Source organism: Prionailurus bengalensis, chromosome C2 (assembly GCF_016509475.1).
Source record: "Prionailurus bengalensis isolate Pbe53 chromosome C2, Fcat_Pben_1.1_paternal_pri, whole genome shotgun sequence".
NCBI lineage: Eukaryota > Metazoa > Chordata > Mammalia > Carnivora > Felidae > Prionailurus > Prionailurus bengalensis.
Genome location: NC_057350.1, coordinates 4,195,031 through 4,216,218, shown reverse-complemented (window position 1 = coordinate 4,216,218; position 21,188 = coordinate 4,195,031). Strand labels below are relative to the sequence as shown.

Sequence of the window (21,188 nt, the reverse complement as noted above, 5' to 3'; positions counted from 1 at the left end):
TGGGGTCAGAGCGGACACTGCCACACCAGCACGGATCCGGACCACGGCCTCCACGGAGGAGGAGGAGTCAGGGAGACAGATGGACAGACAACAGACACCAACCCGCCCCGGCTCCCAGACCCGGGGCCCCCACGTTGAGTCTGCTCTGCATTTTTGGATATTTTTGGTGAAACCACAAAACAGCGTGAATAACCCACGCGCCCGTGGAGGAAGATGACAGGCTGAAGAAGTGCTCGATTTTTCTAACAAGTCAAGGTATCGGCACCGGGAGGACAGACCCCAGAACAGCGGCTGCCCGAAGGGAAAGAAAGAAATGTCACAGCCCTCGAGTGGAAGGGAGGTGACCTGGTGCACACGTTTGTGCAAAACCCACTCAACTGTTCCGGAGACGGGTTGCACAGCAGTGTGAAGGTGCTTCCTGCCACTGAAGTGCACACTTAAAACTGGGTAAGATGGTAAGTTTTGCATGTATTTTACCATCTGTATATAAATCCAAAAACAGAATCAGCTGGAAATAAGTGCAGCTGGCAAATCCACAGAGAAAGCAAGCAGGTGGTTCTCGGGGGGCAGGGGGGATGGGCTGGATGGGCACGGGGTTTCCCTTTGCGGGGATGAGAACGTTCTGGTGCTATAGGCAGAACAGCAGCTAACGTACGATGCCACTGCATTATACGCTTTAAACGGATGAAAGGATGGATTTTATGTCACGTGCATTACATCACACACACACACACACACAAATGAGCTGGCACCTAAATAAAGAAATCCCCTTCAGATTGCAACCTTTGCTGAAATGTGAATTATGCCGCAAGACTGCTTGTCTGCACGCAGAGAGGCCGCGGGGCTCCAGGAGGACACGCTGGGCAGCACAGAGCAGTGTCCCCGCTGCCACACAGGATGGCCCCACCAGCTCCGTGGCCCAGAGCAACCCCCGCACCACCCCCTGTGGGAACGCGGACCACAGGCACAGCTCCAACAGGACCACGGAGAGCGCCCTCCCATGTCCCCGGACAGACAGAGGGATGCACTTTCCCCAAAGACAAGCCCACTCACCTGAGAACGGTTTCTTCTGTGTGAGCACACCCCAGATCACAATGGCAAAGCTGCAAGGAAAATCGGCCGGGTTAGTATCTGTGAGCAGGACCCTCAAACCAAGTCAAAAGCTCTCCCAACAGCAACTAGCTTGAGGAAGACCACTCCAGAGTCTTCAAAGAAAACAGAGAGAGAGAGAGAGAGAGACAGGGAGAGGGGGAGGGGGAAAGGAGAGGGGGAGGGGAAAAGGAGAGGGGGAGGGGGAAGGAGAGGGGGAGGGGGAAGGAGAGGGGGAGGGGGAGGACACTAAGATATTTTCCATGGATGCTTTACACAGGCGCCCATACTGTGGAGCGCATCACGATGGCGGCTCGGATGTGACACCACAGACACAACCACACCAGCTGGGCTTCCAGCTCAGACAGCATGGCGGGACAGGGCGGGTGGGGACAGGGGGTGGCAGGGGGGGAGGGAGGGGAGGAAAAGGACCACCGCTCCGGAACATCAGCTCGTGGGGAGAAGGGCCTGTGTCTGCCTAAGTCACCCCCATCTCGTGGCAGGTGCAGGGCACCAAGACGCCGACTCCGGCCCCGGGGTGGGGGGGGGGTTGCGAGCGGCCTGCTCACTGAGACTTCGCAGAAGGCTGTGGGACAGTAGACGGAGAACATAGGGGGCGGTCCGGCTCACCGTCCTGGGCCCTTTTTTGGCTGTTGGAAAGTATATTTTCCCCCTCTATCTATCTATGTCGTATATATAGCTACTCTGAATATACCCCAAAAAGCACAACCTAACAAATTTTTTTTTTAATTTTTAAAAACTTTTAAACCTGCAGCTGCCACCCTGCACAGAGCTGAGAGCGGCTACTGACAGAGATGCGGGCATTCTCCTTTGAAAACGAACGCGAGTCTGCAAGTCCAAGGGCTGAAGCTCTCGACTCCAAAGTAAACACAGAACCTCATTCTCCCCAAACTCTACAAGCCGTGACTAGCCCCCGACGTGCCGTCCGCCAGCGGACGGACGGCTCAGAGCCCAGCTAGGCAGGCGCGCGATGGTCACCGTGAAACCAGCCTGCCAGGACTCCGGATGCCGGTCACGTCAAAAAGGCACAGCTCAGGGCTCTGGGGCTTAGGGCCACAGTCACCACGCGTGACACAAGAGCCACAGTGAGGGGCTTAGGCGCACGCTCCCTCCTCTCTTCTCCTCCAACTGGTCTGAGTAAGACCTTCGCGGTTTGGAAAAGGAAGGCGCCAACGACTTGGGGATTATTCTCAAGCACATAAACCCCACCGACGCTGGTTTGCGAACAGCCCCCGATGTGTCTGCATTCCTCTGTCACAGGTAAGTGACATGAGAAGCATAAGCCACTGGGCCAGAGGGAACTGGGTTCCAGGAGTGCAAATCCGCACACGTACAGACACACAGATCACTTCGAGCAGCAGGCTCCCCCAGCAGATGAGCTATAAAACCCCACGTTTCATAAAAACACCAGAGCATTTACAGTGTGGGGGCTGGCCACAGAACTGTCTCTAACTGGCACCAGCCGTGACGTTCTCCACCCTTGGCTCAGCACTCGCAGGGGACAAGGGTCTCTTGTACACCTGGGGTACGTGGACCGACAAACTACACACCCCAAGCCCTTTCACGTGGACTCGACCTCACGTCTGATGGCCTCTGGGAATCGAGGTGCAGAGCCCCCGCTTGGGCCCCCACGCACACCCGTCCCACGGCCGTTGCACACCTGCCCCCACCTGTTGTACGCCTGTCACACACCTGTACACGTCGTGCTTGGTGTCAAAGAGCCGGCTCTTCTCCCGGATGCGCTCTGGAGGGAGGTAGGCGATGGTGCCGAACAGGCCGTCCATGCTGAGGTCATGGGAGTGGGACAGCCCGTTGCACTTGGCCAGCCCAAAATCGGAAATCTGTAACACAGCAGTCAGACGAGGCTCAGTGGGCTTTGCTGGGGCCTCGCCGAGGGAGGCAAGAGGCTCTATCCCCACCTCTGTGGGGACGTGTGGCACGGTCCCCCGATGTGGCCGTGCAGGCACGGTGGGGAATCCACACCCAAGAGCCACGTCCTGTGCTCCTCCGGGGAGGACAGGAAGGCACGGCCGGCTTGGGAGAAACAAGCCCCGGCTGTTAGGGGCTTGACGGACAGGGACCAGATTCCGCTCTAAGGAAGGGATTCACTGGGAGACTGAACTCAGGCACGTTTACCATCTTCGACAGCATCACGTCTGCCCCTGGGGACGGCCCAAGTCGGCCTAGAGGGGAAAGCGACTCTCAGAGTTGTCAGGTTTTCAGGTAACACACGAAAAGCAAGGCCTGGCCCTAAGGCCATCGGCTGTGCAAGGGCCCTGCTGGGGAGGCGGGCAGGATGCAGTCTGTTCCTTAAAGGGAAATGTGCCGTCAGAAGCCCTTTAAAATTTGTTTTTGTTGTTGTTAACGTTTATTTACTTTTGAGAGAGAGACAGAGCAGTAGCAGGGGAGTGGCAGAGAGAGAGGGAGACACAGAATCTGAAGCAGGCCCCAGGATCTGAGCTGTCAGCACAGAGCTTGATGTGGGGCTCGAACCCATGAACTGTGAGATCATGACCTGAGCCGACGTCGGCCGCTTAACCGACTGAGCCATCCAGGCACCCCAAAAAGAATGTTTTAATGTTTATTTATTTTTGAAAGAGAGCTAGACAGTGTGCGAGTGGGTGAGGGGCAGAGAGAGAGGGAGACACAGACTCTGAGCTGTCAGCACAGAGCCCGATGCGGGGCTCAAACCCACGAGCTGTGAGGTCATGACCTGAGCCGAATGCTTCCCCAGGCATCCCCAGATGCCCTTTAAAGCAAACAAAACGCACACCACACAGCCTCGAGGGGGCATTCTGCCCTCTGCCTGGACCTGGAACAATTTGTGATCAATAGGTTCTCAGTGGCTCCTTCACCAAATGCAAGGCCCCCAAATAAAAGGTGTGATACGGGGCGCCTGGGTGGCTCAGTTGGTGGAGCGTCCGACTTCAGCTCAGGTCAGGATCTGACAATTCATGGGTTCGAGCCCGCGTCGGGCTCTGCACTGACGGCTTGGAGCCTGGAGCCTGCTTCCGATTCTGGGTCTCCCTGTCTCTGTGCCCCTCCCCTGCTCACACTCTTTCTTAACTTCAAAAATAAATAAACATTGAACATTTTTTAGAAATATTTTTTAGGGGCGCCTGGGTGGCTAGTCACTTGAGTGTCCGACTTTGGCTCAGGTCGTGACCTTGTGGTCCATGAGTTTGAGCCCCACGTCGGGCTCTGTGCTGACAGCTCGGAGCCTGGAGCCTGCTTCCGATTCTGGGTCTCCCTCTCTCTCCGCCCCTCCCCCGCTCATGCTCTGTCTCTGTCAAAAATAAACAAACATTAAAAAAAGATTTAAAAAAAAGTAAAAGGTGTGATACACCTGCGGGGAGCCCACCCACCTGAGGGCACACCTGGACCACCGCTGTGCAGGCCCCACACCTCCACCCCCTTTTCTCCTTAGGGCAAAGGTGTCTGGAAAGCTCACGGGACCCCACAGTGAGGGCGACAACACCATTGCACACTCCCTGTGGGGCGCCAGCCTCCCCCAGCTCCTGTGTAAGTCAGAGCCCTTGGAAGCTGGCGGGAGCGAGGTGTGCGTGGGATTAGGTCCCACTGACTGGCATAAAGGGACTCGGGATCCACGAGGAAAACTGCCTCTTTGTATCCCCCTTCGAGGCTTAGGAGTGAATCTGAAGCCTTCTAATGACCTTCAGAGCCCCTCTTCGAACGCACCCGTGGAGTGACAGGAAACGGGACTCGGTCAGGCTTCACTGCTGGGCTCACCGTGCCCTCGGGGTGAGCCCACAGCCCGGTGTCATCACCGAACACAGGGAGAATTTACGAGTGGTGACCCGGTCCTTCAAGGGATCTCTGGCCCCGCCGGCAGGTAGCTGGTGGAGAAAACCCTGCAGGACTGGGCCCAGCCCTCTGTTCCCGTGACGAGGACGGCGTGGGGCCACGCGAGCAGGGCCAGCCGGGGCATTTCTGGGCGCCTGGCTGCTGGCTGTCATTGTCTGGCCTTCAAGAAACCCCCCCAGCCATCACCTCGCCCGGAGACCCACAAAGCAGCTCAGGGCCAACACAGGGCCACACGTGGCAATCTCGAACAAGTCGGTGAGAGCAAATGTTTCAGTTCAAACTCTCAGCTGCTTCGACCTTTTAATCTCAGAAACGGAGCCCGACTGGGGTGCAAGGGTCTCACCCCGTGCCCCCTACCCCACTCACAGATTTGTTTGTTTCTGCTGTTTGCAGGGAGAGCCAGCCACTTCAAAATATCCGTGGTTCAAGAAAATAAGCATAAATTGGACATAAAAACAATGGCATCAAAATGCACATCAGAAATCATAAGTCTCTGATGGCCGCTGACCCTCCCCCCGTCCCGGGTTCTCCCCCCCACCCTCTCCCACCCTCAGGGCCCTGGCAATCCCAGGGTACGCAGAGTATACAGCAAACGCCCTACCAGTTGCTCATACATCTTCACATTCGGCATCGGTCTCAGGGCCGCTCGGAGCTCAGTGCTCACAGGCACCCACAGGTGCCCCGGGGACATGGGCCCTTCTCCTTCCAGGCCCAGCTGGACGAGACCATAGAAGGGCACGATCAGGGCTGTGCTGGCTAGAGAGACAGGCCGTTCAGACCACAGGAGAACAGGACCCTCAGGGTCCCTCTGGATGTGGTCTGGGCAAACTGGACCAGAAGTAGCCTGAGATTTTAAACTGAGCTATTTCAGCAGGCACCCAGCTGGCTCAGTCAGTGGAACATGCAATTCTTGATCTCAGGGTTGTGAGTTCAAGCCCCACATTGGGTATGGAGACTATTAAAAATATATATATATGGGGCACCTGGGTGGCTCAGTCGGTTGAGCATCATGGTCATGACCTTGCGGTCTGTGGGTTCAAGCTCCGCGTTGGGCTCTGTGCTGATGGCTCAGAGCCTGGAGCCTGCTTCAGATTCTATGTCTCCCTCTCTCTCTGCCCCTCCCCCGCTCATGCTCTGTCTCTCTCTGTCAAAAATAAACAAACATTTAAAAAAAATTTTAAATACATCAACAATAAACTAAGCTATTTCATTTTCAACGTGAAATGGGTTCACTCCATTGGCATTTAGTTACTATTAACCTCAGCATTAATTTAACATTAAGTCTCTTTAACACACTTTGCAAAGTAGGCAGTTGCTGTGAAACCTTCAGCTCCAATCATCCTTTCCGTGTCTGGAGGGGCACAAGGGGAGTGGCCAAGCTCACAACTTATGATCTCATCTCAAGATTCCAGATTAAAGTTTTATGGCTTCAAATAATCGCAGACTGAAAAGTGTGCAGAAAGCCGGCGGCCAATCACTGCAGAGCTCCTGGCCGACTGGAAAGCTCCAACAGCACCCTCCACGCTGCATTTCTGGGAATGAAGAAATGTGCTACGTAAATATGTCATCTGTTTGTCTGGGGCTGAGCGTGGTCACAGAAACACAGCTCCACCTGGGCCTTGCAGGGAGCTGCGGAAGGGGCCGGTCTGTGCAGAGGCCCAGAGCCCCGCCCGGAAGTGACAACATCAGCCGGCAGCGTCAGCGAGGCGGGTCCTAAGGTTTCCATCAGCTCCCTCCGGGTCGCCCCAGGCTCCTTAGGACCCACTCAGCTCTTCAAGGAATCTTCACCATTTACTACAACCTCCGCGAGCAGCAGGGCTCCCGAGTCAGGTGTTCACAAGGAGAGGGAGAGAAGAGCGTTCAAGTGGAGGGAGCTCAGAGCCAAAGCAGAAGTGACCGACCGACCAGGAAGGCAGGCCCCCAGCGTGTCACAGAGAGGACGGCACTCCTTTTCCCACTGAGCCAGTATCGAGCGTCTACTGTGGACCCGGCACCGGAGACGCTCCCTGGACGGAAGCCACCATCCACGGTGTGCAAAAAACGACTCTACGGCCGCGGAACACCAACCCCGACGGCCCCAACCCCCACCGAGCACGTCCACGGGCCAGGCACTGAGCCATCAGCACTCCGTCCCCCTTGACCGCTCACGGCGACACGGAGGTGTGACCCCCACCCACCAGGTGACAGAGCTGGGGGCGGGGGCCGTGCCCGCAAGGAGGGCACTTAGAAGTGCCACTTGCTCCCCTAAGGGACACTCACATGCCCCCAGCATCCCACATGACCTGCTGAAGAGCAGAGGGGAGAGCGGAAAGCAAGCAGTGGAGATAAAAGCCAGCCAGGCCAAGCACCAGCCCGACCCTGCAGGCGTCTCAGGGACACAGCCGCGCACACACCTGTCTGCGTGCCCCGCGCGCACCCAACAGCGGCCTCTCTAAGACAAGCACCTTCCCGGCAGCCTCCGTCACGACAGCATTTCAGAACCCCTACCCTGATCTAACTCGGCCTCCTGCTTCCCCTCCCCCTACAAAACCTAGAATTTTCCATGACTCTTCTGCCTGTGCCCCCCTCCCCGACTCCTGATAGCAGCAAAGGCTGATGCTCTCTGAAGACCCAGTCTCTCCCAGTAACACCCTCCCCCCCACCCCCCGCCAGCCGGAGTTCTGGAAGGAACTCCTCCTCCAGCCCACAGGCTGCCTGTGGGACACCTACTGCCAGGACACCTATTCCGCCCTCGTGTGATGCCCACGGGCCGCAGGCTGTGTACCTCTCATATGCAGCAGCGGGCTGGGAGGGACAGGAGGACTCCAGAGACCGCTGAACCTGACCGTGGCCTCAGCTGGATGACCAGAGCCCGGGAGACCCTGGTTATGGGCCTCAGCCTGGCAGGTGGCCAGGCCACCGTCCAGAGTACCTCCTGCCAGCGAGGTCCCTGGCACACGACAGAGGTCTGTCGTTGCTTCCTCTTTCTCGTGTATATTCGAGCCCGAGATCAAAAGCTTCATTCTTGGGGCGCCTGGGTGGTTCGGCAGTCGGGTAAGCATCCGTCCCTCGGTCTCAGCTCAGGTCATGATCTCACGGTTCGTGGGTCTGAGCCCCACGTCAGGCTCTGTGCTGGCAGGTGCGGGGAGCCTGCTTGGGATTCTCTCTCCCTCCGTCTCTGCCCCTCCCCCACTTGCACTCTCTCTCAAAATACACAAACTTTAAAAAGAAAAGAAAAGAAAAAAGGCTTCATCCTTCGCTTGGTGCCCACAGGAGCGCCCTCCTTGATAAACCCTGGAATGTCAGCGGGGGCAGAGGCTCCACACCGGAAGCCAGTGCACCAGCCGGAAAGAAACTTGGCTCTGGCAAAGACAGAACCCCTGTGGCACCCATTCGAACCAGGAGAGCTCGTCCATCTGGCGGCGACAATCTCATTTTGGAGTGACTCCTAATCAAGGGACAGTCTGCAGTCACTGTCCAACACGGACCTGAGTCTCCCCATCGCCTCAGGCTGGCCAGGTGCACCGCAAAGGTGGGGTGCCTGTGCCCCCCGGTCCCACCTCTCCTTCCAGGCAGAGCCCACGGGCGTGGCTGGACTGAATTCAGGTCCCTCCTACCCCTCGGACCAGCAAGGGAGGGGCTCCTGCAAGCTCCCTGTGACCAGCCGGGAGAGCGTACAGGGGAGTCCCTTCCCGGTCCCCGCAGGGCCCAGGAAAGGGTTCAGGCCACCGCTCGCGGGTCCTTCTCACTCGCTCACAAGCCGGGCACAGGGAAGGGAGGCGGCAAGTGCATTCTGCGGGCCAGCACACGACCCCGGGCCTCCTGAGCCACGCAGGGAAGGCCCGTGACCTGCGTCCCCCTGGTGGCAACGACAGAGCCCAGGACAGAGGAGGGGCAAAGAAATACAAACCGGACAGCATTACTAACTGCAGGCCCAGGTGGCTGGTACCTGGTATTTAGTTCCACCGTTCCTCGTACTTCCCTGTGTTTTATAAACTTACCCAAAAAGAGTAATAATGATAGCAGACCCCAGGGGCCTCACACGACGAGAAGAGAACGAGCCCCTCCGGAGCCTCGTTCCAGGGAGCGCCCCACGCCGCCCCACCGCCATCCCTGAGACCACAGATGGGGGGTGCAGCGGTCTCCCCCCGGGTCGGATCCCTAACCGGCCTTCACGAGACGTCCAGTGAGACCGGAAGCCACAAACCCACAAGCTCTTTTCTTCCAGAGCGCTCAGAATTTAGGCCCATGCTCCAGGATCCGCGGGGGTGGGGGTAACCGTGTGCGTAAGGGTCCATTTTCCAGCTACACGCTTCGTGGAGACTGGGGGTGCTGAGTCCTTATGTCCTCCCCTGGCCCCACTCAGAGCCTTCCCCCCCCCTCCGGCCGCCTGGGCCCCGCACGCGGAGCCGGGCGGGTCCTACCTTGACGTGGTAGTGGGCGTCCAGCAAGATGTTTGCGGGCTTGAGGTCCAGGTGGAGGAGAGGCGGGGACATGCAGTGCAGGAAGTTCATGCCCACGGCCGTCTCGTGGACGATACGGAAGCGCAGGTCCCACGGCAACGGCTCGGAGGCCAGCAGCTTCTCCAGCGAGCCGGTCTCCATGTACTCCATGACCAGGCCGGCGGGCTCCCGGCATATGCCGTACACAGGCAGGATGTAGCGGAACTTAGCCATCTCCATCTTCTTGGCTTCTTCCAGAAGCTCCACGCGCTCCCTGGAAAAGTTGGCAGACGTGAGACGTGGGAGGCGCTCGCCCAGGCCCCGACACACGGCGCCAGGTCTGCGGGCCGAGCGGGTGACCCGGGCGCACGGGGCTCCCCGCAATGCCGCAGAACCACACTCGGGACGTCCCGGGGCCATCGGCCCGACGGCCACTCAAACGCTTCTGTGCATCGCGGGTCACCTTACGCGAGGAGGACGGCCATCCCAATTAGCATCTGGGAACGCGCAGTCAGCACCACGGGGCCACCGAGCCAGGGGGGCCGATGCTGCCACCCCTCCTCCTGGGCTGAGGGGACACACGATGCCATGTGACTGAAGCCGCAACAAAGTATCCGTCCAAAGAACCCAACTCATCTAGTTCAACACGTAGCCCGCCCGTGGGCCCTCCTTCAGGCCCCACCACTGGTGCTTGTGGGGCATCAGCCGGTGAAGCCAGGTCTGCAGCTACGGCCCGAGAGCCCCCTTTATTCCAACCACGTTTTCAGTCGTGGTAAAGACACATGAGTCATATTTTCACCATTCCCAAGGGTACAGTTCACAGGCGTCACGTGCACACACGCCCGACACCCAAGCCTCGTCCGTCGTCCCTGCAGACACCCTGTAGCTTTCCGCAGGAACCCCTTCCTCCTGGCCCCGTCCACCCCTCGTCCACTTCCTGTCTCCGTGAACCACTCCACGCACCTGACCTAAGCGGAATCACACCCAGGATTTGTCCTTCTGCGCCTGGCTTCCTTCGCTCAGCACCTCAGCGTAATGTGATCGTGGTTCAGCCGCGTTGTGGCAGATGTCAAGACCTCACCCCTTTTCACGGCTGTATGACGCTCCATTGCATGAACACGTTTTACATATCCAGTCGCCCGCTGATGGGCACTTGGGCTGCCGTGAATAACGCTGTGTGTCTGTGTGCACAGGTGCACAAACACCCGCTCGCTTTCAGCATTCTGGGCTACACACACACCCAGGAACAGGGTGACTCGGGCCATGTGATAATCCGATGTCTAACCTTTTCAGAAACCACCAACCACCGCGCACAGCCTGCCCCCGGTTCTGTAAAGAACTTCCTGGAAGACGGTCTCACCCGTTCACGCCACGTGGGGCTGTGGCCACTTTCCCGCTCAAGGCAGAGACCAGCAGTCTGCAGACCTCGACACGTTTACTCCCTGGCCCTCCATGGAAAGTGCACCAACCCCGGGTCTAAGGTCACTTCCGGGTGCAGCCCACGGACTCAGATTAGAATCCCCGTATCCTGCTCTGTGTTAGCCTCATGGGGCAAAAGTCCCAGAGCGCATTCAGGAAAAGGGGCTGAATCGCATAAGGACAGGCTCGGCCATGCGCCATCTAGGTCGGCGGCTGTTAGAACTCGCCACAGCAGAAAGCAACCCGAAAACTGGCTGAGCTGGGCTCCGTTCCCACGTGGACACCAGGTGCCCCGACGGGATCTCAGCCCCTCTGACTCCCCATCCGGCCCCCGCATTTGGGAGTCTCATGTGAGCATATGGCAAGAAGCTGTACAGTGGGTGTCTCAGGGGGAGAACCCCTGAGGGTAGACCAGTGATTCTCATGGAGGGACAGCTTTGCCCGCCGGGGACACCGAGCGCCGTCTGGGACATTTTGGGTGTCACAACTCGGGGCTACGGCCGGCATCCAGTGGGTGGAGGCCAGGGATGCTGCTTAACAACCCACAATGCATAAGACAGCTCCCAAGACCAAGAATTACCCAGCTCCTATGCAAACAGTGCCAAGCCCAAGAACCCGGCATGTAGACAAAGCCAAGTGCATCTCGGCCAAATTTAAACTAAACCACTACACTCTGGAATTGCCCGCTATGTACTCTCAGCATTTATTTTAATTTTCATCTGTTTCTGTGGTCAACTAATATTCAACAAGGGAGCCACGAACACCCAATAAGGAAAGGCTGGTCTTCCCGACAAATGGCGCCTGGAAAACTGGAGAAACACACGCAGGATGATGAAATTGGGAACCTACTTCACCACACACACAAAAATTAACTCAAAATGGATCAAAGTCTTAAAAATAAGACCTGATACCATAAAACTAGAAGAAAGCATTGGAAAAAGCTCATTAATACCCATCTTGGCAATGACCTTTTGGACACGACACCTAAAGCACAAACAGCAGAAGCAAAAATCAGCAAATGGAACTCCATCAAACCCAAAAGCTTCTGCACAGCAAGGGAAACAGGGAACAAAATGAAAAGGCAGCCTACAAAATGGGAGAAAAATTTTGCAAACCACACACTGCATAAGACGTTAACATCCGAAATAGATAACAAATACGACTTAATTAAAGAAGAAAAAAATCGGATTTAAAAACGGGCAAAGAACTAAACAGACATTTGTCCAAAGAGGACGTCACAATGGCCAACAGGCACGTGAGAAGATCCTGAATATCACTAACCATCAGGGAAACGTGAACCAAAACCACAAAGACGCATCAGCTCACACCTGTCAGACGGGGGGGGGGGGGGGGGGGGGGGGGGGGGGGGGGGGGGGGGGGGGGGGGGGGGGGGGGGGGGGGGGGGGGAGGCGGGAGGCGGGGGAGGGAAACCTGCACTCTTGGCAGGAACGTAAACTGATTCAACCGCTACAGACAACAGAACGAAAGATCCTCACGAAAGTTAAAGCAAAACTACGATACAATGCAGTAATTCTGCTTCTGGGGATATACCCAAAGGCAGTGAGAACAAGACTTCTGCAAGATCTCTGCACACCCATGTTTATCGCGACAGCCAAGCTGTGGAAACAACCCCAATCAATGCCCATCAACGGATGAATGGATTAAAAGAAAAAAAAAAACAAGGTGTGGCACATATACATAACGGACTATTATTCAGCCATGAGAAAGGGGGATATCCATGGGGCACCTGGGTGGCTCAGTTGGTTGAGCGTCCAACTCTTGATTTCAGCGCAGGTCATGATCTCATGGTTCGGGAGATCGAGCCCTGCATCGGGCTCTGCACTGTCAGTGTGGCGTCTACTTGGGATTCTCTCTCCCTGCCCCTCTCCCATGCACTCTCGCCCTCTCTCAAAATAAATAAAACATTTAAAAAAAAAAAAAAAAAGGAGGATATCCTGCCATTTGCAACAACTAGATAGACCTTGAGCCCATCATGCTAAGCAAGATACGCCAGAGAACATACTGATACCACCTATATGTGGAATCTAGAAAAGAGAAGAAATGGTGGTTACCAGGGGCAAGACGGTGGGCAGATGAGACTGATGGCGTTTAAAGGTATAAACTTGTAACAAGGACTAAATGGCCATAAACATACAGTTTATTCAACATACACAATAAGTATGTAATATGATAAATATGACTTCAGTGGCAACCATATTACAATACACACACACACACACACACACACACACATCAAAGTAACACAGTATTCACCTTAAATTTACGCAATGTTATGCATCAAATTTATCCAATAAAAAAATATCTAATCTGGGGCGCCTGGGTGGCGCAGTCGGTTAGGGGTCCGACTTCAGCCAGGTCACGATCTCGCGGTCCGTGAGTTCGAGCCCCGCGTCGGGCTCTGGGCTGATGGCTCAGAGCCTGGAGCCTGTTTCTGATTCTGTGTCTCCCTCTCTCTCTGCCCCTCCCCTGTTCATGCTCTGTCTCTCTCTGTCCCAAAAATAAATAAACGTTGAAAAAAAAAATTAAAAAAAAAATATTTAATCTGAAAAAACAAAAAAGTTCATCTGTTTTCCCTGCAGAACAGGTGCCAGGTGCCAGGCATGTGTTGGAGAACACGCTTTCTAATAAACTCCTGAAGGAAAAGTCTAGAATCACATGCCAGACATGCCCTACCGCAGCCGGGAACCGAGCAGACCCAGCATCTGCATACCACCAATGCAGGCTGGGGTGGCCTCAGGGACTCCCCCTGAAATGCCGGTTCCGGCACAAGCAGCCCTGCCCGTAACCCACCAGAAGGGCTCTTCTGGAGCCTGGATGTACCCGCTCCTGACCTCCCCGCCCACACCTGCTCCCATTTGCTAGTCTGATGCAGAGTTCCACCACTGTACCCACCAAACAAATTCATTTCTTACTCCTTTGACCTCCTCTCTGAGACTACATGCTGCCAGGCTTCCCATATGTGTGTGAAAACATTTGCCAGGGAGGAAGGCCCGCCGGCAAGGAGGAGCCAGGATTACAGGTCATCGGAGGCTGCAGCAACCCAAGCTCTGCCTGCATTGAGCACCTGTGCCTAAGGTGGTCGCCCCAACTCCAGGCAGAGAGAGAGAACGGGGCAGACACAGGGCACATTTTGGAGGAGAATCAATGAGACTTGACGACTGATGGGTATGGAGGAGAGAGAGGTAGCAAGGGCACCCCCCACCCCGATCTCTACCAGGAGTCACCGGGCAGCTCCTCTTCTCTGCGAGGGGAAGCATCCCAGAGAAGGGAGAGAAGTCGGTGTTGGGCACACTCGTGGAGGCAAAGAATCCCACTGGCCTTCGGAACAAGTGGACCACATCAGGACACATCAGGATTGAAGTATTAGGCCACTACGACACAGAACTGAGTTCAGCACGGCTTGCTTGCTTAGCTCTCCGGTTGAACGGCCAATTAATGGAAAGCACAGCGCCCACAAGAGCGCAGTGCTGCGTGTGGGGGTCCCTGGGCCGGGCTGAGAGTGGCTCCGTCCCCTCTGGGTCCGGGCTCGGCTGGCTCTGGCCACACAGAGGCAGACCCCCTGCCCTGTGCCTGGTCTCCACGGGTGTCTAAACGCAGGAAAGGCTAGATGTCAGCAGCAAGCATCGTTAGAAAGCCCGTCATCTAAAGAGAGAGAAAACGGCATCCCTGGGCCCATCTCTTCCGTCCTCCTCCCGGAAGACCTGCTTATTACACTGAACCAGGACAACTACCACTCCTAACATGACTTAGTACCAGGGGCTACCTCTCCTTCCTATTTTGCTAAGAATCACGGTTATAGGGGACGCCTGGGTGGCTCAGTCGGTTGAGCGTCCGACTTCGGCTCAGGTCACGACCTCACAGTTTGGGGGTTCGAGCCCCGCGTCGGGCTCTGTGCTGACAGCTCGGAGCCTGGAGCCCGCTTCGGATTCTGTGCCTCCTTCTCTCTCTGCCCCTCCCCGGCTCACACTCTGTCTCTCTCTCTCTCTCTCAAAAATAAATAAAACATACAAAAAAAATTAAAATAAATGTGCTCATATCGGGGGGAAAAAAAGAGTCAGTGTTTTAACTTGTCTGTTCCTGTTGCTTTTTTCTTTTAAAGTGGCTGCCTGGCCACCCCTCCCTGACCCATGTGTGTCCTTGGGTGCCACTGTGCCCACATGGCACTGGCCTGCGTCCTGCCCTCCCCCCAACCCCGGGGATGAATAGAGACCCTCCCCCGCCCCTTGCAGTGTGAACCCGCGTGAGGCTGCCCTCCTGGCCTGCAGGTTTTGAGGAGCCGATCGATGGCTCAGGTATTTACAGGCTGGACAGTAACCAGGGTCATCTTCGGGCTGGAGACACCCTCCATCTGGGTGGAGATGAGCCTCCGCCCAAGCCTGACTGATAACAAAACGTATTCTGGGAACAAAGTCAATTACATCAAGGCCGAACTTCTCATTAAATGCAGGCTCTGAGCTACCCTGCAAATAAAGCGTTTTCTTCCATTTGCCCAAAGGGCATAATACATAAAGCAGGGTGACTTCTGATTGTCGGGCTCATTAGCGCCTTAAGAGCCTCGCTGGCCGATCAGTCACTCTCGCTCCCCGCTCCCCACCCCCCTCCGCCCAGGCGGCTGCCCCAGTTCAGCAAGTTCACTGCTCCCCCTGCCCCAGGCCCTTTCCACTGTACGAGGCACCAAGCACCTCAGTTTAAAAAATCAAAAAGGGCCCCGCGGTGCTGGTTTGCTCCCAAATGCTGATCACAGCTTGAATGTTCTAAGAATCCTCTTTGGAAGAATGTCAAGCAGGACAACTGACCACACATGTAAGGGCCTCTCACCAAGGAAAACCAGGCAGTGTCCAAGGACAAGTGTTTTTCCGACAACTCTATCAGAATGCCTTGGAGCAGAGAGGATCCCACCCGTCACCACGCCTCCCTGGGGCAAGGAAGGGGGGTGGTCCCAGGACAGCCTCGGGAGGTCTCAGGGGACAAGGAGACCCTTCACACAGGCCTGGGGAGCAGGGTTCCCCAGGGCCCCCCAAGCGCTAGCACTGATTTTGTTGAGAAGGCTCTGCACCATTTTGCACCCCGTTCCCTCCCTGGTAATCCAAATCCAAATGTCCCCAACCTCTTGGCTTTCCCTTAATTGCTCCAGGGACAACCCCCCCCCCCCCCACCTACGCCCTAGCAAGAGCCACAGACTTAGGGAAGCTACACCCCCAGCCCAGGTGGATAACCCGGGTGGCATCTGCAATTCAATGAGCCTGAAATAAGCCTTAGTAGGGAGCCCGGGTCAGGACTGAAACATGCCCCTCAAACCCCACCCCCCCCCACTGTTTTTCGTTTGTTTGTTTGTTTGTTTGTTTTGTTTTGTCAACAGCAATTATTTATTTTAAATATACTTTCCCTCCAAGCAATGTTTCTGGCTCATGTTGGTGACAACACAGAAGAAACTACTGACCCAGTACTGTGAGCACTATCACCACTAGGGGACCTGAGGGTCCCCGGTGCGGTTGGCGCCAGAGCCATGGAACTTCAGGCTCCGTCTCCGTCCGGGTCCACACCATCAATCCCGTTTCTTAGCTGTTAGGAGCAGAGTTCGAGGCCACCTGGATCCACAGACATCAGTCTTAGCGCAACCTAAACACTGTGACGTGCTACCTGCAATCAGGCAAATTCGGCAGGACTGGTGTCACATTTCTCTTCTGTGATTGTTTCGAAACAGGCTCCTTTTCTTCACCATTTGGGGAAAGGTTATTAATTCCGTTTCCGGGCAGGAATGCACAAAGCACCCCCACCCCCAGGACCTCCTCCTAGTCCGAGACGGAAAAACCTCTGGACGATCACAGGACTAAGCTAGGGGTCAATTTGTCCAATACTTTCTCAATAGCACTTAGATTAACCCAGTTTTGGTTTTTTTTTTTCTTCAGTTAGGACAGGTCTCAGCATATCTTCCCCACCCCAGGGAGGGCATCGGGGTAGGGGAAAATATCAGAAATATCATCAGACAGACCATTTCTAAAAGACAGTTTCTAAGAAGCGAGAGGCTCCCCCTCCCCTCAGAAATTCCAAAGATGGGCCGATGGTGAGGGAGGGACGAGGCTTCCCTTTCCGGAACCACTGACGGTGGAAAAGGGGAAAGTAGAAAGTAGGGGACGAGAGGGTGGCGGTCTCTGGACGTCAGGGGAGTAACACACCGTGGGAGGAGAGAAGGGGGGACCAGCCCCGAAGAGCTCCTGAGAGGGAACCAGCTTTGGGGAAGGCAGCAGGAAACATGGTTTAATCCTCGGTTAGCGGATGCCTCCAGGCCAGGCCTACTCGAGCACCAAGCAGGGGATGCTCCCAGGGAGCCTCCGAGGGTTCCCACACTGCTATTTTTAAAACTGACAAGAAGCGGGCTTGTCAGATCGTCAGCTCTGCCGTTGCAGACTGGGGGTTTGCTCGGGCTCGTCCGGACTAGCCAGTGCGGATGGCGCCTTCGCTGCGGGCCGGCGCCCAGGCCAGGCACTCTGTTATTCAGGGCTTCCTCTTAGCCCAAGGGAGGGGCGGGAGGCTGGAGGACCGGGGCCTCTGGGGTCACTTGTGCTCTCTACACGGTAACCTGCCCAGCCCTAGACCCCACCCTAGCGCTCACGATCCCCCTGATCAGGGTTAGCCAGGGAGGCCACGTGTCTCCCCCAAGCCACCAGCCATGCCCATAAGGAGTGGGAAACGCAGATCAGTAGGGTGTCACTTGTGAAATCCCAAGAAGGTCCCCTTGGAAGCTCCTATGGCAGGTGCTTCAGTGGCCCCTGACTCCCCCCCACCCCTTCCTCAAGGTGGCCCCTGACCTTCCCTGCACAGAACTCTGTGCTCACAGGCTTGAGGCAGCCTGCTGCTCCCAGGAGCCTGGGGCACCTGCTGGGCGGGGGGGGGGGGGGGGGGGGGGGGGGGGGGGGGGGGGGGGGGGGGGGCGTGGATAAAGTCTGCGGCCAGGGCAGCAGTAGGGCTGGAGGCTTCACCCAGAACCCCAAGAAAACCCTGTTCCCCACTCCACTTCAGGGAACACATTGCGGGGTGGGGATGGGGGGCAGCACAACCACCATTTCAAAGTCGAGATGCGACTGTGCAAGGCACCCAGCCCCTCCTGCACGACACAACCCCACCCCCACCCCCGAACCTGGAGCTGAATTCAGTCAATCATTAACTTCTGGCTTCACACACAAAGAGCAGGGGGTTAACCATCTTCTCAAGCAGAGAAATCAGCCACTGCTGCAAATACAGAACCCCGGCCTGCCCTACCGGGCCGGCAAAGTGTGAGAGGCGACTCTCTTCCTGTTGGGCGATGCTGACCTCCACGGGGCCGCCCGCTAACATGCCACCACCTGCCTGGCTCGGGCAGGGCAGGAAAGGCTTCCAGTTAAAGGACAAAACACTTTTCAACCAGGCTATGCAATATCCTAAGTGATCCGCGTCAAGTAGAGAAACCCTACCTCCTCCTGGGCCACCCAAGAAAGAAGGGCCTGGTGGCTGGAAATAACAGATTCTGAGGGTGCCGGCTGGTGAGTCAGCCTGGGTGCATCCTTGGTTACTTTGTTTGCTCCTCCAAGAAACCCGTGTGAAAAACGTTGCTGGTGAATAAAACTCGCTTTGACCAGAAGACTCCGTCGGACCAAGGTCCCCAGAGCATAAACATGTCGCTATGGCGAGGGTCTTGCCTTTCAGGATCTGACCACTGGCTGGTATTCAACGCGGGTCGGATTTCATCAAAATAACCACAGCGCCCCTCCCTCCCGGCCTGAGAAGTTCCCAGGATCCACGGCATAGAGGGGGAGGGACGGCTGGCACAGCCCCTCACCTCTGTGATGTTTCTATGACACTTGTCACCACTCTACTGCCAGTTTCCAAGTAACACTGCGTTTGAGGCTCACGGCAAGAGGTCACCCAGAGCTCTCCTGCCTAATCTCCTAGGCCAGGATGAAAATACGAGAGCAGCGAATGCGCGGGGCCTAGTACCTCACGCTGCAGCAGAAAACACTGCAATCCGTTTACCTTAGTCCTGGGGACTCAAACAGCCCGGGGGAGGGGACGTCACCACCATCCCACCAGCGAGAAGCTGGGGTTTGGAGGCCCCATCGCTCAATCAGCCGAGGATTCAAACCCAGGCGCTGGAGACTGCAAAGGCTATGAGAGGTTTCACAGGAGCTGTTTTCCTTTGTGTGTTCGGTAGGGACTCCCTAAGGGGGATCTCCGCACGGAATACAAACCCAACTTCCTCCTAGAAGGCACACTTTCACCACATAATTTAAGTCTGGTCCACTGAGGTTTACGTATCAACTAAGTTTACATATCAACTACAATGCAAACGTAAAAGGCGGCATTAAAACCAGAACTGCTTCTCAAGACCCTCTCCCCCCCCACCCCCCCTCCAACTCCACCCCCTTCCCCCCAAATTAAGCACAGACTACAATCCACCGGCCCTGTTTCTCAGGGGTGGCTTCGCGTCCTTTCCAATCGTGGTTAACTGAGTCCCCGTGTTAGGCCGGGACAGGCAGGTTCTTGGACTGGGGCGCTGGGGTGCAGGAGGGCGCTATGGCTCGACCACAAAGCGGGTTAATGTAAAGCCCCCCCCCCCCCCCCCCCCCCCCCCCGCTCACCAGGGGCTCGGCCTGGAAATCAAGTCAGCCAAAGCTAGAGCGCGAGGTCAGGGAGCGCTGGGCGGAACCCCCCGCCCCCTACCCCCGGGGCCGCCTGCCGGACCCCAAGGCCAAGCCCGAGTTCCGTGGCTGCGGAAGCCCGGCCAAGCCAAGCCCAGTGCTTCCGACCGAAATAATTACCGTCTTATACCAATTTGTGCTCCAGCGTAAATTACTAAGTAAGTCGAAGGGAGTCTAACTAACTCACAAAGCCCAGATCCCCACACGGCAATTTTTTCTAAGCCGGGCGCAGACCGCAGCGCCCAGGCGGGTCGCGGGCGGGCCGGACGCGCCTCCGAGGGGCGCGGGTCCAAAGCCCGGAAAACCCGAGGCTTCACGCGAAGCTCGCTAGCACCGGGGTGGCCCCACCGGGCACCTCGCAACGTTTCGACCAAACGCGGGAGCCGCAGCCGGGGACCCGGAGCAGCTAGCTCGCCGCCCCGGCCTCCGCGTCCCTCGGGCCGGGCAAGCGGCGCGGACACCGCTTTCCCTCCGAGGGCTCCCGAGGCGACCCAGGTGGAGAGGAGCCCCCCCACCCCGACCCCGGAATCCAAGCGCCCGGACCCCCGCCCGCCGCGGCGCGCAGCAGCCAGGCCCGGCCGCGTCGCCCGCCCCAGCGCCCCCGCCCGGGCCGCTGACCTGTCGTCGACGTGCAGGCTGGGCGAGCACTTGATGGCGAGCCACGTCTTCCAGTGGACATGGCGCACCTTGTACACCTGCCCGAAGCCGCCCGAGCCGACCTTCTCCCAGCCGGCGAACTCGCCCGCGTCGAAGGTGCGCAGCAGCCCCAGGGCCCACGGGCTCCCGCTCTCGCCCTCCATCGCGCGCGTCTCGCCGCCGCCCCGCGCCGCCGCGGCCGCCCAGGTGCCCAGGTGTGCGCCCCGCCCCGCTGACGTCACTTCCGCCGCTCGCCGGCCCCGCCCCTCCCCGGGCGCCAGGTCCCTGCAGCCCCACCGAGGGACGCGTGGGGTCACTGCGTCCTCCGCCCCGGGCGGCGGCGCGCGCAGGTGCCGGCCTGGGTGCGTGCGTGTGTGCAGATCCCAGTAGGGTCCCACGCAGGTGTGAGAGACAAGTTTCCCCCGGTGCTGTCGCTTGGCAGAAGTTGGCCAAAAAAGGGGGAAAAAAGTCCCGCAACGACCAGGATGTCGACTGTCGTGCGGCCCACCGATCTGATTCGGATTTCCCCGATTTTACTTGGCCTCGTTGGCGCGCGTGAAGTTCTGAACCATGGTATCACCTGGGTAAGTTCGTGCATCTACTACTGCTGTCAAGATCTAGAACATTCCATCAGGAAAGGACCCCCCCCCGCCCCTCCTGAGCCCCTTCTGGTAACCGAAACCCCAAACCCTGGCCATCACTAATCTTTCCTCTGTTTCTAAAATTGCGTTATTTTCAAATACGTTGTGTTTGCACACAGGAATTGTAGAGGGTGGGATCTTTGGGAATTGGCTTTTCTCCCCCCCCCCCCCCCCCCCAAGCATAATTCCCTGGAAATTAGCGGCTCGCTTTTTGACACTGAAGTTTCCACTTTGGAAGTAACTCTTTTTTTAATCACCCCAACAGCAGATCTAAAGTGGAGTTTTAGGGGCACGTGGGTGGCTCAGCCGGTTGAGTGGCCCACTTCAGTTCAGGTTATGTTCTCGTGGTCCTGGAGTTCGAGCCCGGGGATGGGCTCTGAGCTCCGTTGACAGATCAGAGCCTGAACCCTGCTTCAGATTTGGTGTCTCCCCTCTCTCTC

At 57.0% G+C, this 21,188-nt stretch overlaps 1 protein-coding gene across 1 annotated transcript in view; it reads right to left on the bottom strand.

The window, feature by feature from the left end:
* RIPK4 (receptor interacting serine/threonine kinase 4) overlaps positions 1 to 20,304 on the bottom strand; it is a 28,649-nt gene extending 8,345 nt beyond the window's left edge. The window contains exons 1-4 of the mRNA XM_043593553.1: positions 20,090 to 20,304; positions 9,339 to 9,630; positions 2,803 to 2,951; positions 1,054 to 1,103 (exon numbers count right to left, since the gene is read on the bottom strand). Coding sequence (XP_043449488.1) covers positions 1,054 to 1,103; positions 2,803 to 2,951; positions 9,339 to 9,630; positions 20,090 to 20,271 — 673 coding nt within the window. The 5' untranslated portion in view covers positions 20,272 to 20,304. The remainder of the gene's footprint in view (positions 1 to 1,053; positions 1,104 to 2,802; positions 2,952 to 9,338; positions 9,631 to 20,089) is intronic.
* Positions 20,305 to 21,188: the final 884 nt, after the last annotated feature.